General features: G+C 41.5%; 1 protein-coding gene across 1 annotated transcript in view; it reads left to right on the top strand.

Moving 5' to 3' along the window:
• ODAD1 (outer dynein arm docking complex subunit 1) overlaps positions 1-23771 on the top strand; it is a 131439-nt gene that overhangs the window by 73773 nt on the left and 33895 nt on the right. The window contains exons 12-13 of the mRNA XM_075838864.1: positions 17029-17192; positions 18624-18727. Of these exons, the coding sequence (XP_075694979.1) occupies positions 17029-17192; positions 18624-18727 (268 nt within the window). The remainder of the gene's footprint in view (positions 1-17028; positions 17193-18623; positions 18728-23771) is intronic.

Genomic DNA, 23771 nt, shown 5'->3' on the forward strand with positions numbered 1-23771 from the left:
TGGTGTTATATAACAGGAATGTGGGGGTAATACACAGGGATGTTGGGGGTAATACACAGGGATGATAAAGTAATAATCAGGGATAACAGGGTATATGCTTCGATGATGGGATTATTCACAGGGATGATATAACTCCCGGTAAATAACCCCCATCATCCCTGTATATAACCCCCATCATCCCTGCATATAACTGCCATCATCCCTATGTATTACCCACAACATGCCTGTATATAACCACCATCATCCCTGTAAATTACCCCAACATCCCTGTGTATAACCCCCAACATCCCTGTGTATTACCCCCAACATCCCTGTGTATTACCCCCAACATCCCAATGTTTTGTTTGAGGGGTTTTTCCCCCATGTATAACCCCCATCATCCCTGTGTATATCCCCCAACATCCCTGTATATAACCCCCATTATCCCTGTGTATTACCTCATCATCCTATACTGGTATGATGGCAGTTATATACAGGAATGATGGGGTAATAGACAGGAATGTTTGGGGTAATAGACAGGGATGTTGGGGGTAATAGACAGGGATATAGGGGGTAATAGACAGGGAAGTTGGGGGTAATAGACAGTGATGTTGAGGGTAATAGACAGGGATGTTGAGGGTAATAGACAGGGATGTTGAGGGTCATGTAAACCCATCAGTATGTATTTATGTAACCATCATGGCACGTGGAGATTGAGGAATAACAAAGCCGCCCCCTCCTCCTTCTACATCAGAGAGTAGAAGGAGCAGGTGGCATGTACTAGAAGAGGCGAACAAAGGCACGGTGCATCATCAACTACCTTTCTATTCACACGACAGGGTCTGAGTGTTGGCCGATAAAAACGGCCGTTTTGGTTAGTTTTTTTCGGACAATTTGCATCCGTTCAGTTGCGGGCCGTGTTTCCGTTTTTAACGGACAATTTTGACCCGTTTTGCATCATTTTTTTTCCCTGTCCATTTTAAAAATGTAAATTTTGTCAATTTTTTTAAACATACTTACCTCTGTAGATAATACCACACAGCCCCCTGTAGGTATTGCCACAGGCTGCCTATAGATAATGCCACACGCTGCACTCTGTAGATCATACCACACAGCCCCCTGTAGATATTGCCACAGCCCGCCTGTATATAATGCCCCACACTGCCCTCTGTAGATAATGCCTCACACTGCCCTCTGTAGATACTGCCATAGCTCCCCTGTAGATAATGCCACAGCTCCCCAGTAGATAATGCCACACGGCTCCCTGTAGATACTGCCACAGCCCCCTTGTAGATACTGCCACAGCTCCCCTGTAGATAATGCCACACACTGCCCTCTGTAGATAATGCCACACACTGCCCCCTGTAGATAATGCCACACACAGGCCCCTGCAGGTAGTGCCGCACAGCCCCCCTGCAGGTAGTGCCGCACAGCCCCCCTGCAGTTAGTGCCACACAGCCACCCTGTAGGTAGTGCCCCACAGCACACCTGCAGGAAGTGCTACACATCCCCCTTGTGCATAGCACCCCTGTAGATGGCACCCACCCCGTAGATGGCACCACCCCCATAGATTGCACCCTGTAGATAGTGCCACTGTAGAAGACCACTCCAGGGACTTCTCCTAGAGTGGAATCACCGGCCACAGAGTCGGCCGCTGTGGCTGGGGATTCAGCTTTAGGAGCAGTCCCTGAAGTCACTATCCATATATGGACAGTGAAATCAGGGACTTCTCCTGGAGGCGGAATCACCGGCCGCTGTGGCAGGGGATTCTGCTTCAGGAGTAAGGGATCTCTCCAGGAGAAGTCCCTGATGTCACTGACCATATATGGACAGTGACGTCAGGGACTTCTCCTAGAGCAGAATCACCGGCCACAGCGTCGGCCGCTGTGGCCGGGGATTCCGCTTTTGGAGCAATCCCTGACATAAATGGACAGTGAAGTCAGGGACTTCTCCTGGAGCGGAATCCCCAGTCATAGCTTCGGTGATTAGGGACTCCGCTCCTACAGGGAGCAAAAAAATCTCCTCCTCCTCACATGCACTTCGCACTGTGAGGAGGAGAAGGGAGCGGGCAAGCGGCCGAAAGCACGGCCGTCACTCAGATCACATCCAAGTGACAGCCGTGCAATACACGGCCCCATAAGCTTCTATGGGAGCCGTGCGGCCAGAAGAACGGCCCAAAATAGGGCATGTTCTGTTTTTTTGACGGCCCTTTGTGACGGGCTGTGTGAATAGCTCCATTTGGGGGTCTATTGTTCCTACTGCGGCCGTGTGATGGCCATTCAGAAAACGGCCATCACATGGCCGAGAAACCCTGTCATGGGAATAGGGCTCCCGGCAGTGCAGGAGCTCCAAGAGTGAAGAAGAAGAAGAAGAAGGAGGAGACATGGACAATGAGACAAGAGGAGGAGGGGGCGTGTACTATGATTGATGATGCTCCGTGTCTTTGCTAAGCCAGCACTTCCGACTGAACAGAGGAACGGAGCATCATCAACTACGTCTACAAGCAGTGGGACCAGAGGCGGAGCTCTGAAGAGCTCATGAAACATCCGCCCGGCCCACTGCCTGTAAATGTAGTTGATGACGCGCAGTGCCGTTGTTCAGCCGGAAGTGCTGGCTGTGCAAAGACACGGAACGTCACCAGAAAATAAAACTTTACTCTCGTGACCGCAAATTGTAAGTAGGTAATGCTGCCATATATAAACAAACATTATATTAGAAAAGTAATTGTACATGTCACATTAAAATACAAATACAATTTATTCCTGGCCAAACCCTTTAACACCTCTTGCACACAACCGAGATCGGGCCGTAAAAAACAATCCGTGTGTCGGACGAATTTCCCGGCAGGACCGCAGTACAGGTGAACGGGAATCCTGGCATCATAGACATTTTATAATGCTATGAGTCCCTGCCTTCCCGTGGAACTGCTGCTATTCCGTACTTTATCATTTGGTTCAGTATGAAACAGCAGTTCCGTGAGGAGGCATAGACATAAATATCTATGATGCCAGGATTCCCGTTCACCTGTACTGCGGTCCGAATTCGGTCGTGTGCAAGAGGTGTTAGGAATTAAAAGGCCAGGCTGCATCCTGCAAAAATTATAAACGTGAGGTATTAGTTGATATTTTGGCTATAATACTAATGCAAGCTCTTTCTCTTCTCTCTCTTTTCCCTATCCTCTCTCTCTCTCTCTCTCTATCTCTTTCTCTCCTGTTTCTCTATCCCCTCACTCTCCTCTCCCCCTTCTGCAGATGACATCAATATAGAGAAAGTAAAGGGCTGCAGTAATTCAAGTTTTCTCCCACTCTGCCCCATATTGAAATAAATTATGTGTGCAGCCTGCATGCAAATGAAGCTACTAAGCAGCATAAGGCACTCATGCTTAAATCTATATTAGAAACTTGAATTTACACACTAAGATAGGTCATTAGTATATGATCGGTGGGGGTCCAACACCCAGACACTGCACCGATCAGCTATTCCGGCTGCCTTCGTGCATCAGAAGTTTTGCAGTGCTCTGTGCAGTAAGCAGATGGCTCAAGTTACTGTATAGTGGCCGTGCTGGGTTACTGCAGCTCTGCACCTACTAACTTGGGTGTTATAGTGAAGGAAGGCTTTAACATTAAGCATTTTATTATACAGGTATTACAAGTGGTCACTCTTGTATGTAATTTAATATACTGCAGGAGTCATTGATCAGAAAAGTAAGTATTAGGCAGAAAACGTTGACCTCTAGATAATAGACCCAGTGCTTTTCCTTTCAAATTATAAATTAAAATAATAAATTGTCAGGAATCCAATATTTTGTTTGTGCAAATACTCCCGAAGTTCCAAAGGCGAACATTTGAATATTTTTTTTAAAGAAATGTCATTTGCATTCATAAAGTAACAAAAATTGAGGAAAAAGTCAGTGGCATGCAACAGCTCTTTGTCCTTCAGCAGTTCCCGCTTTGAATGATAAAACAAACATTTAAAATCTGCATTCTGTTCGGCGTTGTGCTGAAATTGTAGTCCTACTCTTCCTGATTACTAATATAGGATTATGTATAAAGTATATTGACATCATAGTAGATCAGTATGAACCTGAAGATAAGACCTTTAAGAAATATGTATTTACATATTTACACTACGCAGCTACATTCAGAATGTGCAATTGCTGTTCGAGTTATTGAACATCTCAGGTACAATTACCTGGTTTATAATAGGATGATGACCATAGGACGAAAGTAGTTAAACTAAGACTCCACTTTAGAGGAACCCTATCAACTTGGCAAATTCCCATCAGACATCCGTAAGATCAAAGCCTATCAAAGCGGAACTAGTGGAATCAATTGCGCCCATATATATTTCAAAGGGATTAAAATGATTGGTTTACAAAAACCCATTTTTAAATCACATATTATTACTTTCTGAGAGGATCCATTATTTGTAACCTGCATCAAAAGGCTGGAGTGGAGAGCCGCTTCAAAAAGATCTCTCTCGCTGGCTGACCTAGCAGGAACAACCCCTTGAGTTTAATGAGTAACACATAATGCTTAAAGGGATTATCCACTTTAGAAAACATATTTGGAGTTCATCAATGGGAGTCCTCCGTTCAGGATCCTCAGCGCTTGGCCATAGGGGAGAGTGGTGATAAAAAGTATCCCGTCTTGTCCTGTATTACTCAGACAACCCACTCAATGGGCACTGTGAAATGCTTCATTTTCCCTGTGGTGGCGCTGCAAGAAAATGTAACTTTTACTGCAGGGAAACAGCTGATCGCTGGGGGTCCTAGCAGAGGGATAATTTGCGATCTGCTTAATGTCAAGGGTCCCTTCTAACAAGTAGAGACTGTCCAAAGTGTAGAACCCCTTTAATTTCCCCTGTAGTGATACTGCACAGAAACTGGATACTTGTTGTCAGGTTCCTCTGCAGATTACACCAGTTGGGGGTCCCAGCAGCAGAACACTCTTTAGTTGGCTTATTTTCCACAGTGGACAACACCTTTAACCCCTTGGTGACATGTCACATAACTGTACGTGACAGGCGCCAAGGGGAAGTATGGAGCGCACTCACAGGCTGGGCGAATTCTGTACTGAGCAGGTGTCGGCTATATGTTACAATCAACACCCCACTGCATCAGGCAGAATCGAAGATCACTACAATTCCGTCCATTTAACCTTGGATGCCCCGGTCAATAGCGACTGCGGCATCTAAGCAGTTAATATAAGGGAGGAGGCCCCCTCTCACTGCCCATCGGCCCTCCCACAAGACGATTGCGGAGAGCCGATGGTTGTTATGGCAGCCTTGGGGCCTAATGAAGGCCCCCGGGGTCTGCCATCTTTGTACTCCTATGAAGCCCTGCCTCCAGCATGACTCCATAAGAGCCTGTCGAATTAATATATACTGCAATAAATTAGTATTGCAGTAGAAAATGCAAGCGATCCAACAATGAAAAAATGTAAATACAGTTAAATAAAAAAAAATTGAAAGTACAAAAAATTAAAATGAATAGTTCCAAAAACCGCCCGATGAACGGCTTAAAAAAAATTAAGTACGCTAAAATTGCTGTTTTTTTATCACCATAGCTCCCAAAAAATGGAAAAAAATTGGTCAAAAAGTTGCAGGTACCTCAAAATGGTACCAATAAAAACTACAGCTTGCCTCACAAAAGATAAGCCATCACACGGCTAAATCGACAAAAAAATAAAAAAGTTATGGCTCTCAGAATGTGGCGACACAAACTGTTTTTTTTAACAAATATTTTTTTCTTTATAAAAGTGGTAAAACATAAGAAAAAACTATATTTGGTATCTCCGTAATTGTTTCGACCCGTAGAATAAAGTTAACATAGCGCTTTTACCACACAATGTTATCCCACAAAACACAAGCCCTCATATGGCTATGTCAATGGCAAAATAAAAGAGTTATGGCTTTTGGAAGGCAAGGGAAAATAAAACAAAATGAATAGTGGAAACTTGGCTGCATCTCCAAGAGGTTAAGGCCTAATTTACAGAAAATATATATATACTGTATATATACTTAGCCGCTCTGACGACCCAATGAGTTCACAAACATAAGTCCAATCCACCTGAAAGTAAACTCCTTCTTTTCTCTTCTCCACCTTGTGGAAAGGCAATAATACAATATACCGGCACAATTGATGCGAACTGGATGTTTCAAGATTTGCTGGGATCAGTAGCTCTACTGCCGTCTTGGGCTCCTTTAAGATATTCCAAATGAGCCTACTACAGGAAAGAACATCAATAGAGTAGTCCTGCCAGTAAATTGTAAAAATGTAAGGTTTATTTATACTCACAAACAAAAGTTTTAAAACAGCATGTAGTAAAAAAACGTGGCACTCCAAGTCAGCGCGACCCTGGGTTTTGCCATATCAGTTTCTTCCGGGGCATGCAAGGCGTGTATCATAGATGTCTTTTAAAAAGGGGCGTAGCTAAAGGCTTTGGGCCCTGATCCAACGGTTGTTCTTGGGCCCCCGCCATACTTCTCATGGCCGATGGTCCGCAGCTTTCAGCTGCATCACTGGGTCTCCTAAGTGACCCAACAATGCAGCACTAGCAGCCAGGGGCGTCACTAAGGTCTTAAAACATCAGGGGAAATAGCCCCAATACATATGTGCCCCCCCAAAAAATGTGTGCGTGTATGTATATGTGTGTGTATATGTACACGTTTTATATATATATATATATATATATATATATATATATATATATATATATATATATATATACACTACCGTTCAAAAGTTTAGGGTCACTTAGAAATGTCCTTATTTTTGAAAGAAAAGCAGAGTTTTTTTCAATGAAGATAACATTAAATTAATCAGAAATACACTCTATACATTGTTAATGTGCTAAATGACTATTCTAGCTGCAAACATCTGGTTTTTAATGCAATATCTACATAGGTGTATAGAGGCCCATTTCCAGCAACCATCACTCCAGTGTTCTAATGGTACATTGTGTTTGCTAACTGTGTTAGAATGCTAATGGATGATTAGAAAACACTTGAAAACCCTTGTGCAATTATGTTAGCACCGTTGTAAACAGTTTTGCTGTTTAGAGGAGCTATAAAACTGACCTTCCTTTGAGCTAGTTGAGAATCTGGAGCATTACATTTGTGGGTTCGATTAAACTCTCAAAATGGCTAGAAAAAGAGAGCTTTCATGTGAAACTCGACAGCCTATTCTTGTTCTTAGAAATGAAGGCTATTCCATGCGAGAAAATGCCAAGAAACTGAAAATTTCCTACAACGGTGTGTACTACTCCCTTCAGAGGACAGCACACACAGGCTCTAACCAGAGTAGAAAGAGAAGTGGGAGGCCCCGCTGCACAACTGAGCAACAAGACAAGTACATTAGAGTCTCTAGTTTGAGAAATAGACGCCTCACAGGTCCTCAACTGGCAGCTTCATTAAATAGTACCCGCAAAACGCCAGTGTCAACGTCTACAGTGAAGAGGCGACTCCGGGAGGGTGGCCTTCAGGGCAGAGTGGCAAAGAAAAAGCCATATCTGAAACTGGCTAATAAAAGGAAAAGATTAATATGGGCAAAAGCACATAGACATTGGACAGAGGAAGATTGGAAAAAAGTGTTATGGACAGACGAATCGAAGTTTGAGGGTTTTGGATCACACAGAAGAACATTTGTGAGACGCAGAACAACTGAAAAGATGCTGGAAGAGTGCCTGACGCCATCTGTCAAGCATGGTGGAGGTAATGTGATGGTCTGGGGTTGCTTTGGTGCTGGTAAAGTGGGAGATTTGTACAAGGTAAAAGGGATTTTGAATAAGGAAGGCTATCACTCCATTTTGCAACGCCATGCCATACCCTGTGCACAGCGCTTGATTGGAGCCAATTTCATCCTACAACAGGACAATGACCCAAAGCACACCTCCAAATTATGCAAGAACTATTTAGGGAAGAAGCAGGCAGCTGGTATTCTATCTGTAATGGAGTGGCCAGCGCAGTCACCAGATCTCAACCCCATAGAGCTGTTGTGGGAGCAGCTTGACCGTATGGTACGCAAGAAGTGCCCATCAAGCCAATCCAACTTGTGGGAGGGCCTTCTGGAAGCATGGGGTGAAATTTCTCCCGATTACCTGAGCAAATTAACAGCTAGAATGCCAAAGGTCTGCAATGCTGTAATTGCTGCAAATGGAGCATTCTTTTACGAAAGCAAAGTTTGCAGGAGAAAATTATTATTTGAAAGAAAAATCATTATTTCTAACCTTGTCAATGTCTTGACTATACTTTGTAGTCATTTTGCAACTCATTTGATAAATATAAGTGTGAGTTTTCATGGAAAACACAAAATTGTATGGGTGACCCCAAACTTTTCAAAGGTAGTGTGTATATATATATATATATATATATATATATTAATAAGGTATATTCATACTAAGTATACGATACATATCAAGCAGAATACATGCAACGTCGGCAACGCTGTGGCCGGGTTTTCCGCTTCAGTAGGAGCTCCTGGCGTCACTGTCTATATATGGAGAGGGACATCAGGGGCTCCCCGTAGAATTCCAACCTGTATCTGCGACCTGAACTACAGCGGTAGTTATGCCACTGAAAGGAAGTTTCATACAAATAACAAGGCAGTGCATGACTCTATCACAGTGAAGCTGCTGGTGTTAAGAAGCTCAATAAGAATCACAATATCTCAATATAGCAGCCCCTAGGTAAGTAACTTTGTTAGGGCACAGAGTTAAGCAAAAAGGGCTTGTACAGGATTAAAACAAAAGCGGCTGCTTTCTTCCAAAAACAGCGAAAAACAGCAAAAAAAACATGCATGCTCTGCTGTCCCAAGCATGCATGTGTATGGGGATCGGCTGACAATTTTCTAAAGTATATGGCCACCTTGAGGTACAATACCACACACAAAAAGATGGCGCGTAAAAAGACGCCCGCCTCAAAGAAGTGCATGTCACTTCTTGGGACGTAATTGGAGCCGTTTTTCATTAACTCCATTGAAAAACAGCTCCAATTACGTCCATAATGGACGCTGCGAAAAACGTGTGCACTTCCAAAAACGTCTGAAATTCAGGAGCTGTTTTCGCCTGAAAACAGGTCTGTAATTTCAGACGTTAAGCAAAAAGGGCTTGTACAGGATTAAAACAAAAGGGGCTGCTTTCTTCCAAAAACAGCGAAAAACAGCAAAAAAAACATGCATGCTCTGCTGTCCCAAGCATGCATGTGTATGGGGATCGGCTGACAATTTTCTAAAGTATATGGCCACCTTGAGGTACAATACCACACACAACCCATGGACAAGTGTGGCACTATTTTTGGACGAAAGAAGCCATGTTTTTCTAATTCTGTACAACCTCTTTAAGCCCTTCCCGCTCAATCAGGTACAGTTAGGGTATGTTCACACGGCCTATTTACGGACGTAATTCAGGCGTTTTACGCCTTGAATTACGCCTGAAAAGACGGCTCCATTACGTCTGCAAACATCTGCCCATTGATTTCAATGGGTTTTACGATGTACTGTGCAGACGAGGTGTATTTTTACGCGTCGCTGTCAAAAGATGGCGCGTAAAAAGACGCCCGCCTCAAAGAAGTGCATGTCACTTCTTGGGACGTAATTGGAGCCGTTTTTCATTAACTCCATTGAAAAACAGCTCCAATTACGTCCATAATGGACGCTGCGAAAAACGTGTGCACTTCCAAAAACGTCTGAAATTCAGGAGCTGTTTTCGCCTGAAAACAGGTCTGTAATTTCAGACGTAATTTGTTAAGACGTGTGAACATACCCTACCATCATCGGCGCTAGTGAGTTTGCACCATCCCACCTCACTGTTTGTGAGGATGATAGCGCGGGCTCAGAAGCTGAGCCCGTGCCATGACCAGCGGATTTCAGCTGTATATCACAGCTGAAACCCTACTGTAACAACAGGAACTGGAACTAGCTCCATTTTTCACCAATTAACCCCTTAGATGCTGGGGTTAGAACACCATTGCACCCCCCCGCGATGTGATCACGGGGTACCGATGGTTGCTATGGCAACCATAGGCCTAACAATATCTGCCATTTATGGAAGCCTATTAGGCACTGCCAAATGCAGCACTTAATAGGCTGCCTGTCAGTGTAAAACTGACTGGTATAATACACTGCAATATATAAGTATTGCAGTGTATTGTCCAAGCGATCAGACAGCTGGACCTTCAAGTCCCCTTGTGGGACTAAAAAAAAAAAGTTTAAAAAGTTTAAAGAAAATTGTTAAAAAATAAAAAAATAAAAATGTATTGTTCAAAAACCAAAAATGACCTTTTTTCCCCATAAAATATGTTATTATAGGAAAAATTTAAAACATTAAAAAAACTATACATATTTGGTATCGACGCGTCCGTAATAACATGAACTAGAAATCTTTTGAATTTTTTATCCCACATGATACACACTGTAAAAAATATATATAAAAGACATTTCCAGAATCGCTGTTTTTTGGCCACCTTGCCTCCTAATAAATTAAATAAAAAGTGATCAAAAAGTTGCGTATACGACAAAATAGTACCAGTAAAAACTACAGTCAGTCCCTTAAAAAACAAGCCCTATCACAGCTTTCTTGATGGAAAAATAAAACAATTATAGCTCTTAGAATATGGCAACACAAAAAATAAATGATTTTTCTCAAAAAGTAATTTTATTGTGCAAACGCTGTAAAACATAAAAATATATATACACATTTGGTATCGCCGTAAAAATATTGACCGACAGAATAAAGTTAATAGGGCACAGTGAATGTCGTAAAAAAAACAATACCAGTATTGCTGTTCTTTGGTCACCACACATCCCAAAACCTTAAATAAAAAGTGATCACAAATTTGCATGTACCCCAAAATGGTACAAATAAAATCTAAAGATTGTCCCGCGAAAAATGAGCCCTCACACAGTTCAGTTGAAAAAAAAAAAAGTTCTGGATCTCAGAATAGGGTGGCACAAAAGGTGCAGAGTGTGTTGGAAAAGGGGGATAAGATTGGCCACTATTTATCAGTGTGACACTGGCAGGGCCGGCCTTAGGTTGGATGGCGCCCTGTGCGGGGCTCTCTATTCCTGCCCTCCACAAACCAAAAATGAACCACAAATATAGACATGCATATACTGGAACATATATACTGTACATACATATTTAGACACACAGGCAAATAAATATATATATATATATATATATATATATATATATATATACACACACACACACACTTTCTGGAATATATACATATGTAAAGGTAAATATATAGACATAGAGACACATATATATACACGCACACACACAGGCACATAAATACACAGACAGGAGCATATACAAATGCATAGAAGGCACATATATAGACATACAGGAAAGTATATACAAGAACAAAGACACATTCACATACAGACCCATATATACCCACACAGGCACATATATACACAGTGCAGATAATGTAGTAGATGTTACCTGCAGTCCTATGTAACACCACAGATAACACAGTGATAACTCTCTGAGTACAGATAATGTAGTAGATGTTACCTGCAGTTCTATGTAACACCACAGAAAACCCCAAAAACATACCAATAGGGAATTTAGATTGTGAGCCCCAATGGGGACAATAAAAGAGGACCTCTGTACAGCGCTGTGTAATATGTAGGCGCTATATAAGTAACTGAAATAAATAAATAACACACAGTGATAACTCTCTAAGTACAGATAATGTAGTAGTGTTATCTGCAGTCCTATGTAACACCACCGATAACACAGAGGGGTAAGTGTCTGAGTACAGATAATGTAGTAGAAGTTACTTGCAGTCCTATGTAACACCACATAGACCACATACACTTTAAACAGATTATTTCCATGAATTAATTGTCAAAAATTTGTTAACGTTTTATAGATTAACATATATAAAAATTTGGTGTTTCCCTTAAGGGGCAGCATAGTATATAGGGGGCAGCACAGATAGCTTCATTTTATTTGTTTTATTTTAATACTGAACACACACTTACAAAGAGACATATATACACATGCAGACACATATATAGACAGACAGGCACATATACACACATACTGGAACATACACACATACACACACACAGAATTATATATACACACAAGAGACATATCTACGCACATACTGGAACATATACACATACAAACACAGAAACTTATATACACAGACACATATAAACACAGACATATATACGTACACATGGGCACTTACCATCTCTCCTTGCTGACAGGCTCACAGGTTTCTGCAGGGCAGGCTGTGGGTGAAGCTTCCTCCTCTTCTCAGCCTCTGCTCTTGTTTACTCCATGTTTGTAACTATTAGCAGAGGATTGAGCAGAGGCGGAGCCCAGTGGCGACCCCTACAAGCTGAGAGGGTGCAGTTCCCTGTGCACTCACGCAGGTCACATACCCCTAAGGCTGGCCCTGGCCACAGATTATTATTTATTTACCCCATTATTATATGACGTTATTATGTCCTGATGTACTCTTCCCAGCTTACATATGCCCCCACATTATAAAATTAAATACCAGTAAAACCCCAAACAGAACTGCTACCAAGCAAAATCCGGTTTCCAAAATCCAAATGGCGCACAAACAGTAGTTTACGTCCACATATATGGAATTTCCATACCTGGCATAACTCGCTTAACACTTTATGAGGTATTTGTCTTCAGTGACATAAACTGGGAATAACATATTGTGCACTAAAATAGAATGTCTGTGAAAAATTGTGATTTTTGCACCATCCGCTGTAGGTTTATTTTTGGTAAACAAACACCTTTTGGGTTAAAAAAACAAACAACTCACTACACCCCTTGATAAATGCCTAGAGGGGTGTATTTTCCAAAATAAAGTCACTTCTTGAGGCCTTATTCACATGAACGTATTTCACGTCCGTGATACGCGCATGAAAATCACGCACTTCGCAGGGACCTATGTTAGTCAATGGGGCCGTTCAGACATTCCGTGATTTTCACGCAGCGTGTGTCCGCTGCGTAAAACTCACAAAATGTCCTATACTTGGCCGTTTTTCGCGCATCACGCGCCCATTGAAGTGTGTCGCGCGTGATTCGCGCAACAGTAGATCAAGAAATTAAGGAAAAAATAAAAGCACTTCCTTCATTTCTCTTTCTAAACATCAAAACCGCATGTCATAAGTATGGCATGAAAATAGTATGAAAATCACGCAGCCACGCACCATTCACTGATGTCACACGGAACAGCAATGCGCGCAAAACGCTGCATTTTTTGCGCGCGCAAGACGCACATGTTCATGTGAATAAGGCCTAATTGTGGACCACTGCTGTGAAAATCTGCAAAATGGGCCTCAAATGAACTTACGAAGTGCTCTTTAACTCCCGAACCCTGCCATATGTCCAGGCAAATGATAAACGCCTTCAGGGGTGTAGTTTCCAAAATGGGGTGACTCCCCTTGGGTTTCCACTGTACTAATACTCCAGGGTCTCTGCAAATGCGACATGGCACCAAAAATACAATACAGCAAAATCTTCATGCCAAAGAATGCCCCTGCATTTCTGAGGTCTGTTGTGTGTCCAAACAGACCAAATATGGGGTATTGCCGTACTCTGAAGAAATTTATTTCCAAATGTTAGGGAGCTTTTTCTTATTTATCCCTTTTGAAAATGAAAAAAATGCTACATTTTAGGGGAAAAAACTTAGATTTTGATTCCACTAAATTCTGCAAAAAACCTGTGGGGTCTGAATGCTCACTATACTCCTAGTTAGGTTCCTGGACAAATCAAATTTCCCAAGTGGAGTCACTTTTGGGAGGTTTCCAATGTTTTTTTTTCCCCTCAGGGGCTTTGCTAATGAGACATGGCACCCGAAAACCATTCCAGCAAAAGTCAAGTTCCAAAATTAAAATGGTGCTCCTTCCCTTCTGAGCCCTGCCATGTGTCCAAACAGCATTTTATGACCACATATGGAGTATTGCCGTATTCCGGCGAAATTGCTTTAGAAATTTTAGAGTGCTTTTTCTTATTTAACCCTTGTAAAAATTAAAAATCATTTTCACGGCTTAAGGGCAGATTCACACGAACGTTGCGTTTTTGCGCGCGCAAACAACGCAGCGTTTTGCGAGCGCAAAAACCATTTGACAGCTGCGTGTGTCATGCGTGTCTGATGCGCGGCTGCGTGATTTTCGCGCAGCCGGCATCATAGAGCTCATGCTTGTCAACGCCCGTCACTGTCCAAGGTGCTGAAAGAGCTAAATCTTTCAGCACCCTCGAGAGTGAATGCCGAACACAACAGCGAAAAACCTGTAAAAAAAAAAGATAAAGTTCCTACTTACCGAGAACTTCCCGGCCGTTGCCTTGGTGACGCGTCCTTGGTGACGCGTCCTTGGTGACGCGCCTCTCTTGACATCGGGCCCCACCTCCCTGGATGACGCAGCAGTCCAAGTGACCGCTGCAGCCTGTGATTGGCTGCAGCCTGTGCTTGGCCTGTGATTGGCTGGAGCTGTCACTTGAACTGAAGTGTCATCCCGGGAGGTCGGACTGCAGGAAGGAGACATGAGTAATCGGTAAGTTAGAACTTCGGTTTTTTTTACAGGTTAATGTATTTTGGGATCGCAAGTCACTGTCCATGGTGCTGAAACAGTTTAACTCTTTCAGCACCATGGACAGTGACTATCTCCTGACGTCGCGTACCGATAATTTTTTTGCCGGGATCGGCCAAAACGAGTTTGGCCGAACCCGGTGAAGTTCGGTACGCTTGTCCGGCTTCGCTCATCGCAAAGACACTCCGTTTGGATGTTCGGAAACAGAAAAGCACGTGGTGCTTTTCAGTTTTCATTCATCCTTTTCACTGCTGTTGCGCGAATCACGCTCGTCCCACGGAAGTGCTTCCGTGTGGTGCGCGTGATTTTCACGCACCCATTGACTTCAATGGGTGCGTGATGCGCGAAATACGCAGAGTTATTGAACCTGTCACGCTTTTTGCGCAGCAGACAAACGCTGCGCAAAAAGCACGGACTGTCTGTACTGCCCCATAGACTTGTATTGGTCCATGCGTGCCGCGTGAAAACCACGCGGCCCGCACGGACCGAATACACGCTCGTGTGAATCCCCCCTAATTCAAATAAATTCGGCAAGAAACCTGTGGGTTCAAAATGCTTACTGTATCCCTTGATTAATTCCTTGATGGGTGTAGGATCCCAAATGGAGAAACTTCTGAGGGGTTTCCACTGTTGTGGTCCCACAGTGGCTTTGCAAATGCGACATGGAACCTGAAAACCATTTCAGCAAAATTTGAGCTCCAAAAGTCAAATGGCGCTCCTACCATTCTGAGCCCCGCCGTCTGTTTAAACAGCAGTTTATGGCCACATATGGGGTATTGGCATACTTGGGAGAAATTGCTTTACAAATGTTGGGGAGAGGGAGTTTATCCTTTATTTCTTGTGAAAATGAAAAAATCTGAGCTAAAATTAAATTTTATGTGAAAAATGTATATTTTAATTTTCACAGCCTAATTCCAATAAATTCAACAAAAAAACTGTGGGGTCAAAATGCTTACTATACCCTTAGAGAAATTCCTTATGGGGTGTAGTTTTGGGGGTGTTTTCTATGTTTTGGCACCACAAGACGTATTTAAACCTGACATGGTGTCTAAAATATTTTCCAATAAAAAGGAAGGCACCAAAATCCACTAGGTGCTCCCTTGCTTCTAAGGCCTGTGCTTCTGTCCATTAGCAGACTAGGGTCACATGTTGGATATTTCTAAAAACTTCAGAATCTGGGCAATATTTAAAAAGTTGTGTTTCTTTGGTAAGACCTTCTGTGTTACAGAATTTTTTTTATTAAATTGGAATTTCTGCAAAAATAATGTAATTTGTTCATTTCACTTCCACTTTGCTTTAAATCCTGTGTAACGCCTAAAGCGTTAATAAACTTTCTAAATGCTTTGTTGAATATATTGAGGGGAATTTTTTTTAAAATAGGGTGATTTATGGGGGGTTTCTAATACATAGGCCCCTTAAAGCCACTTCACAACTGTATTTTCCTTAAAAAATAGATGTGGAAATTGTCTTGAAAATGTGAGAAATTGTTGTTAAAGTTAAAAGTCTTGTAATGTCCTAGACAAATAAAAGAACGTTAAAAAAGAGATGCCATCATAAAGTAGACATATGGTAAATTTTAACTAGTAACTATTTTGTATGTTATTACTATCTGTCTTGCCAGCAGATACATTTAAATGTAGAAAAATGAACATTTTTGCGAATTTTCTCAAAATGTTTGTGTTTTCCACAAATAAATACTGAATGTATCGACCAAATTTTACCACTAAGTTAAAGTACAATGTGTCATGTGTCATTAGAATCGCTTGGATAAGTAAAAGCATTCCAATGTTATTACCACATAAAGTGACACATGTCAGATTTGAAAAAAAGGGGTTGTGTACATCACGCACAAACAGGCCTGGTCCTCAAGGGGTTAAGGACTCATACTGTCCTACTAAGGTTGTAAAATTGTACAAAGCTGTGGTACAGCATTCATAGACTTTTATGGAACCATACTTCAGCTCCTTATGCCTCTAATTTCATTAGTTTTTTTTGTATGTCGGATTCTGTACAAATCCAATAAAAAAAATGTGGCGTTCTCCATCAGATATGGAATTGCATAGCTATTCTCCTCCAGAATTATTGCTTCGATGTGGAGAACATCTCTGATATATGGTGTCGCACGGAGAACCATACTGCAGCTCCGTGATGCCTCCTGCACACGATATGCCTTTGGGCTTAATACTGACTTTAACATTTACATAATAAATAGATGTTTATAGTATGCAGTGACTTTGGACTAAAATATATGTTCACAATATGTGCTTACCACTGTCTGCTAAACCTACTTTCATATTTTCTATCTTTTGTGCTGAAAGAATTTTTATTTTATTATCAGAATCCATAGTGCCATTATTCTTTTCCATATTACTCTATGTTGCTATTATTCATACCTCTATGATACCTGCATGCATTTGTGTGTAAATAATTAAGCTGGACTTCTACTTTCTGTTAAAATAATGATGCTTATTCATTAGGAATTGATTCCTTATTCAAGAAGATAAATTGCAACCGGTCTGTCCTGGACGAAATGTTGGGCTCTTCATCTAGCATTCGCGAGGCAAACATAATGCAGTACCTTGGCCTTATTGAGCAGAAAACTAACGAGCTTCTGGCCGCTCAGTCCTTCCTCGACTCTAAGGTAGATGGAATAACCTTAGCACCACATGTAGGAACATCACTACGTACAAGGCATGGTTAGAATGGATAATCCGCTATCAAGAACGTAGCTTGTTTTACAAAATGTACTCAGTCTAATATATTCCCTTGTGAGAATAGCATCAGGCTGAGAGTGTGACCATGAAACAAGGATGCAATCTCAGTTCAATTCTAGAAGCAATATTATGAAGTGGGTGTACTATTTTACATTCTTTGACAAGATTAAAAAAAAAACTGCTTTTATTTTGTCCATCTGCTTGGATTGAACTGATTTGGTTACGTTAACAAGTACTTAATAACAGGCAAGCAAAAATTGGTAAAGCCTAGTTTATACAACATGGGCCCTATAAATATGAACTTCCAGAGCTCCAACCTAAGTGGTTACTGCTGCACTGAGGAAGTCAAGGAAAGCAACACTTGATCACCTGCACAAATCAATCACATTCTTATTCATAAAGGATTTTTGTCAGATTCACAGTCATTGCCTTATCCAAAGTATATTTGGGCTGCAATTGACTAGATGATAGGATACATCCAATTTATGAGAATATAATATAAGATGAAACATCAAGGTCCAAATGAAAGTTGAGTCATTCAGTGCACATTTGCAGCTTTTGATATATCTCTTTATATTTCAATGGAACATTAAAATATTTTATTTTAAACAATTATATTTTCTATAATATTAGACATTTATTTCTGGGATTTTAGGTGCAAAGTCCTAATCACTGCTTCATGTATGTAAAATTAACTAATAATCATTAAATTCGTTTTCCGGGACTTAAATATTGATGGCCTATCCTTAGGATAGACCATCAATATTTGATCTGTGGAGGTCTAACTCCTGAAACTCCCGTGATCTACAAAATGAAAGGGTGCTGTGTAACGTGCAGCTCTTCCGTACGAGTGGTTGTGCCTGGTACTGCAACTTAGTTCCATAAGCATGAACCACCATGCCTGTTAATATCCCCTTCACATATGTCCAGCGATACGGTTTCGTTGAAAAACTGAAGCCGGAACTGATCCTATAAGAGCAGATTTGGCATTCGATGCATCAGTTGTGATAACAGACATCTCCCTGCGGCAGACAAAAAAACTCTGCATGCAACATATGCCGGACTAGTGCGCAAAATGCACAACTTTGTCATTAGTTGTGTCTGGCTTTGGCATAAACAACTGGACGGACACAAATTAAATATGTGAAAATCGAAGGGGACGGTTCCGCAATAAATAGCCCCTTCATTTTGCTGATCAATGCGGGTCCCAGGTGTTGGGCCCCAACACACAAATATAGATGACCTATCCTCAAAATAAACCATCAATATTTAAGTACCGGAAATCCCCTTTAAACATCGCTGTTGAATATATCCGCATAGCAAACAGATTGCTTATTTTGTTGTTATTCTTCTTTCAGAACTATGACAAACCATATGACCCACAGGAAACAGCCCGAGTTCTCCTGGGACAGCTGGTAGACCTGCATCCACCAGTGTTTGAGATACAACCACCTGGCACAGGGTGAGTTCTCTGTTTAACCCTATACTAAGGATTTGTAGAAGTGAGAGGAAGGAGGAAGAAAACTAAGTACAACCGATAAGTGACTTCCCTGTAAGTCAATGCTGGACCCTTTGAAGTGTATGTATGGTTAGAACATGACCTATTGTTTAAATCTAATTTTTATGTTAAACATATATATATTGTTTACATTTTGGTGTTTTTATTTTGTTTTTATGTCACGTAGAATTTTTTTTCTTTACATTTTTTATGTTTTTTTTATGTCACTATTTATATTAAAAAATGTATCCAGAAATCTTGGAATTTTTCACACTGGCCACTGAGCCTCACAATAGGCAGACACTTCCTGTTCTGTAGGGTTTATTTTATTATGCACTTACTTTGAAAATCCACATCAGAATGGCTGTATAATACTTTATTAAAGTTTTCCGGTCTGATATTAAAATGAGCTGTTTATTAATCCAATTAGAAAATGTTTATTTTAATACCAGACGAGAGAACTTTCAAAAAATTTCCTCTTCAAAGGTATATTCACACGTTTTAGGTCAAAAACACAATATGACTGCAACATGTGACTATACCTTAAAGACCCTGGAAACATGACTTTGGTTATCAACAATTGTATTATATGAAGAAAATAGTATATGCTCAAGTGTGTAATAAAATAAAGCCGTTCATGTTAGGCCTCATGCACACGGCCATGCCCATAATCACGGCCCGCGATTGCGGGCATGGCCGGCCGCCAAAAAGTATGAGAGCACGGTCCTTAAAACACGAAAAGACTGACTTGCTCCATAATTCCCGACACAGTTCTACTGCACAGACACCCATCCGTAACGTTACGGAAAGGTGTCCACGGCCAATAGAACTGTAATTAACCATAATTATGGCCGAATTTACGGTCCATGTGCATGGGGCCTCACACTGTACTTCGAATATTACAGTTACACTGTTACATAGTTGATAAGGTTGAAAAAAGACACAGGTCCATCAATTCCAACCTACAATCCTACCATGTAAAAGAGAACCTGTCACTAGATCCTACAAAGGGAGTTATTAGACTCACGTAATTGCCGCTGTGTCTGTGAGCCCGGCGGTGTTTGTTCCTTATTTCTGCATCCCCTCGTTGCTGGGAATGTAATTAGATCGCCCCTAAGCTGTCTTATTTCAAAACTGAATAGCCCCAAGTTTGATAACCTTTCTTGATACTGCAACCCAGGGGCATTGCTAGAGTCTTAAAAGATCAAGGGCACATATTGGAAACAGCATATCTATAAGACTAAGGCTCCTATAGCTACACGATGGATAGGATTAGATACATTGGCTCAGCAGATAGTATCACAAATGATAGGATTAGATATAGGACCCAGCTCGCTGACATTGCGGCTCCAGCGCTGGATCCAGGAAAGGTAAGAATAATAATTGTTTTGCTTTTTTATGTGTTACTAATTTTTTGGGTGTATTTGTGTTTTTTTACAGGTTCGGTCATTGGACTACGTCGGATTCGAGGACTACTTGGATTACAGTTTTTTTTATTTTCTATCAAATGGTTATGTCCTTGTATTTTTATAAACTTTATTACTACCGCCTTATTAATAGCTGCTGGATGATTGACAGCGTCCATTACTAAGGTGAGGCCTGGTGTTAGACACTAACCCCCCATTATTACCCCAATACCCACCACCCCCAGGGGTACCGGGAAGAGCTGGGTACGATCCAGTACCCGACCATCTGTAGTGTAGGTCGAGCACTGGTGCAGCCGCAGGCTGGTATTATTAGGCTGGGAAAGGCTAGTGGCCCTTCCCACCCTGCTAAGCTTGTTATCAAAAATGGGGGAGACTGCACAACGTTTACTCCATTAAAAAAAGAAAAACAATTACATGGGGTGCCCCCCATTTTTGATAACCAGCCAGCTACAACATAGCAGCAGCAGCCTAGTATTACCAGGGTGAGAATGGCCACTGTTTTTGGCCTTTCCCAGCCTAATAATACCAGCCTGCGGCCACCCCGGTGCCGGACCATCACTTCAGATGGTCGGGTACTGGATCGTACCCAGCTCTTCCTGGCACCCCTGATGGCGATGGGAACCGGGGTAATAATGGGGGTTAGTGTTAGACTCTGCATTGGCTAACACTAAGCCCCGCCTTAGTAATGTACGCTGTCAATCAGCCAGGAGGCCATTACTAAGGCGGTAGTAATGAAGTTTAAAAGAAAATACAAAGACATAGGTATATTTTATTGAAATTAAAAAAAACACATAACTCTCATTAACCATTTTATTGAAAATAAAAGAAGCTGTCATCGAAGTAGTCTTCAAATCCGACATAGTCCAACGTCCAAAACTGTAAAAAAAAACACAAGCACAAAAAAAAAACATTAGTAACACATGTGGTAGACTTAGAGACAGGGCCCATGTGTGATACTGTCTTTTAGACCATATATCTAAGCCTACAACAAGGCAGGCTTAGATACAGGACCCCAGCAGACAGTAATCTTATACAGTATAATATTACTGTCTGCTGGGGTCCTGTATCTAAGCCTGCCTTGTGGTAAGCTTAGATACATGGTCTAATAGATCTTATCACACAAGGGCCCTGTATCTAAGCCCAAGTGTGATGCTGTCTGTTAGACCCTGTATCTAAGCTTCACAAGGCAGGCTTAGATACAGGACCCCAGCAGGCAGTAATGATGTTACACTTACACAGCTCTTCCGTGCAGCTGATGTACCGACACATCCAGCGTCATGACGTCATGTGCGGCGCACAGCGTCATGACGCGTGAAGGCGTCAGGACTTCTGCTGCGCTCAGGAAGGAGGGTAAGTATGTGTGGTTACTGTAGAAACAGGGGCACGTGTATTTTATGACATATGCCCCAGTTATAGTAAATCTCTGTAGCGGTGCAGGGGCCGCGTCCTGGTCACAATCGTGACCGCTGCCCGGTCGCAATCACTGCGACCCCTGTAGCGGCAGTCGCCCGGGGATCCAGGGCACCGGGCCAAAGATCCGGGGCTTGGGCCTTAATTACCTTGGTCGCCCTACTTTGCACCCGTTCTAGTTCAGCAAAGTCCTTCTTATACACAGGTGCCCTAAATTGTACACAATATTCCATGTGTGGTCTGACTAGTGATTTGTATAAAGGCAAAAAACAATGTTCTTGACATGTGCATCTATGCCTCTTTTGATGCATCCCATGATTTTATTTGCCTTGCCAGCACCTGCCTGGCACTGGTTGACAAAGGTAAATGTACTTTCCACCAATATCCCCAAATCTTTTTCAGTAGCAGTTTAACCCAGTGTTTTACCATTTAATGCATAATTGTAAAATTTGTTTCCCAGGTCCAAGTGCATAACCTTACATTTATCCACATTAAACTTAATTTGCCATGTCTCTGCCCAAAGCTCCAGTTTTCCCAAATCCCTCTGAAATATTATATTATCCTCCTCTGTGTTGATTACTTTACAGAGCGGAGTATCATCTTCAAATACTGAAATTATACTCTGTAAACCCTCTACAAGGTCATTCATAAACATATAGAAGAGTGCCCAATACTGACCCCTATGGAATCCCACTGGTAACTTTGACCCACTCTGAGGTTGTACCATTAATAACCGCCCTCTGTTTTCTACCACTGAGCCAGTTGTTAACCCAATTACACATATTTTCCTCCTGTCCCAGCATTTTAATTTTATATACCAACCTTTTATGGAGCTCAGTGTGAAACGCCCTATTGATAATTTTAAAAAGGATGCATGGTGAAGCAGTCACTCAATGTGACCACATGTTTCTGCCAAAATAATGCTGTACATGATGTGCCATAAATTTGTAGCAGATTCCTTGGCATCACATGGTAATGTTTGTGGCACACAAGGGAATTTGTCATGAATTTAAAAATCTATTTTAAGTAAGTTACTTATTTTAATTAAATTTTTTTTGTTTTTTTGTGTATTTTTTTTTTCTTCAATAAGGTTGGAAGTATTAAAAATTAAATAATAATTATTTGACATGTTTTCCTATGTTGGCCACCAGGAGGAGCACTTACAAGAATTACAGCAGGGTGAATCAGGCAAAGAAACCTGACTTACATCTGCTGTAAATGTGGGAGGGAGACGCACGACCTCCGTATTTTTGGCTACAAGCCAGGAAAAGTGTCTTGAAATTGCTATGAAGTCCATTTTGGGAGTGCTTTTACAATGGTATCTGGAAGCATTTATAGGACACACCAAAAGGCTAAGAAAGTCAAAAGTGAGACCCTGTGGTGAATGACTTTTGAGTTGACCGGTTCACACGGCGTGTATTTGACGCGTTTTTTGGCGCATTTTACGTGCCGAAAAAAAGCATCAAAAAACGCTTGATTAAGATTTTCATTTACATCAATGGGAAAGCGCACCGTTAGTACATACAACGCGTTTGTTTACACAAGCGTTTCTAAAAAATGCATTGCATAAATAAAGAAGTCAATTCCAGTCAATTCTTTGCCCATAAAATGCACCAAATGTTCCCATAGTCAAAGGGAGTCCTAATTAAGCGCCAAAAAACGTGCAAAAAGCACACGCAAAATGCTTCACAAAACACATGAAAAAAGCCTCAAAAAACGCTTGATTAAGCTTTTAATTTACATAAATGTGAAAGCGCACAGTTAGTACATACTACGCTCTTTTTTACACAAGCGTTTTAGAAAAACGTGTTGCGTAAAAAAGAAGAGTTGGATCAGTTCTTTCGTGCATAAAATGCGCTAAATGTTCCCAGAGTCAAACAAAAAACAAAAAAAATGTGTCAATATCCCTGTATTTTAAATACCGCTTCACAAGAAATGCTAGAGTATTCGACATGTTCAGACGTCATTTTTTATTAGTGCCGTGTGAACATGCCCTAAAGGAATTATTTTTCATTGGCCCCCCTACTTTACCTGGCGGTGCAGGGAAATGACAAAAGTCTGCTGTAGATGAGTATAAGTATTTTTATTTTTCAGATTACTATGGCCTCATGCACACATCTGTTGCTCGTCGCACGGCCGCAAATCATGGATCCGTGAAACAGGGACCGCAC

This window comes from Rhinoderma darwinii, chromosome 10 (assembly GCF_050947455.1).
Source record: "Rhinoderma darwinii isolate aRhiDar2 chromosome 10, aRhiDar2.hap1, whole genome shotgun sequence".
Classification (NCBI taxonomy): domain Eukaryota; kingdom Metazoa; phylum Chordata; class Amphibia; order Anura; family Rhinodermatidae; genus Rhinoderma; species Rhinoderma darwinii.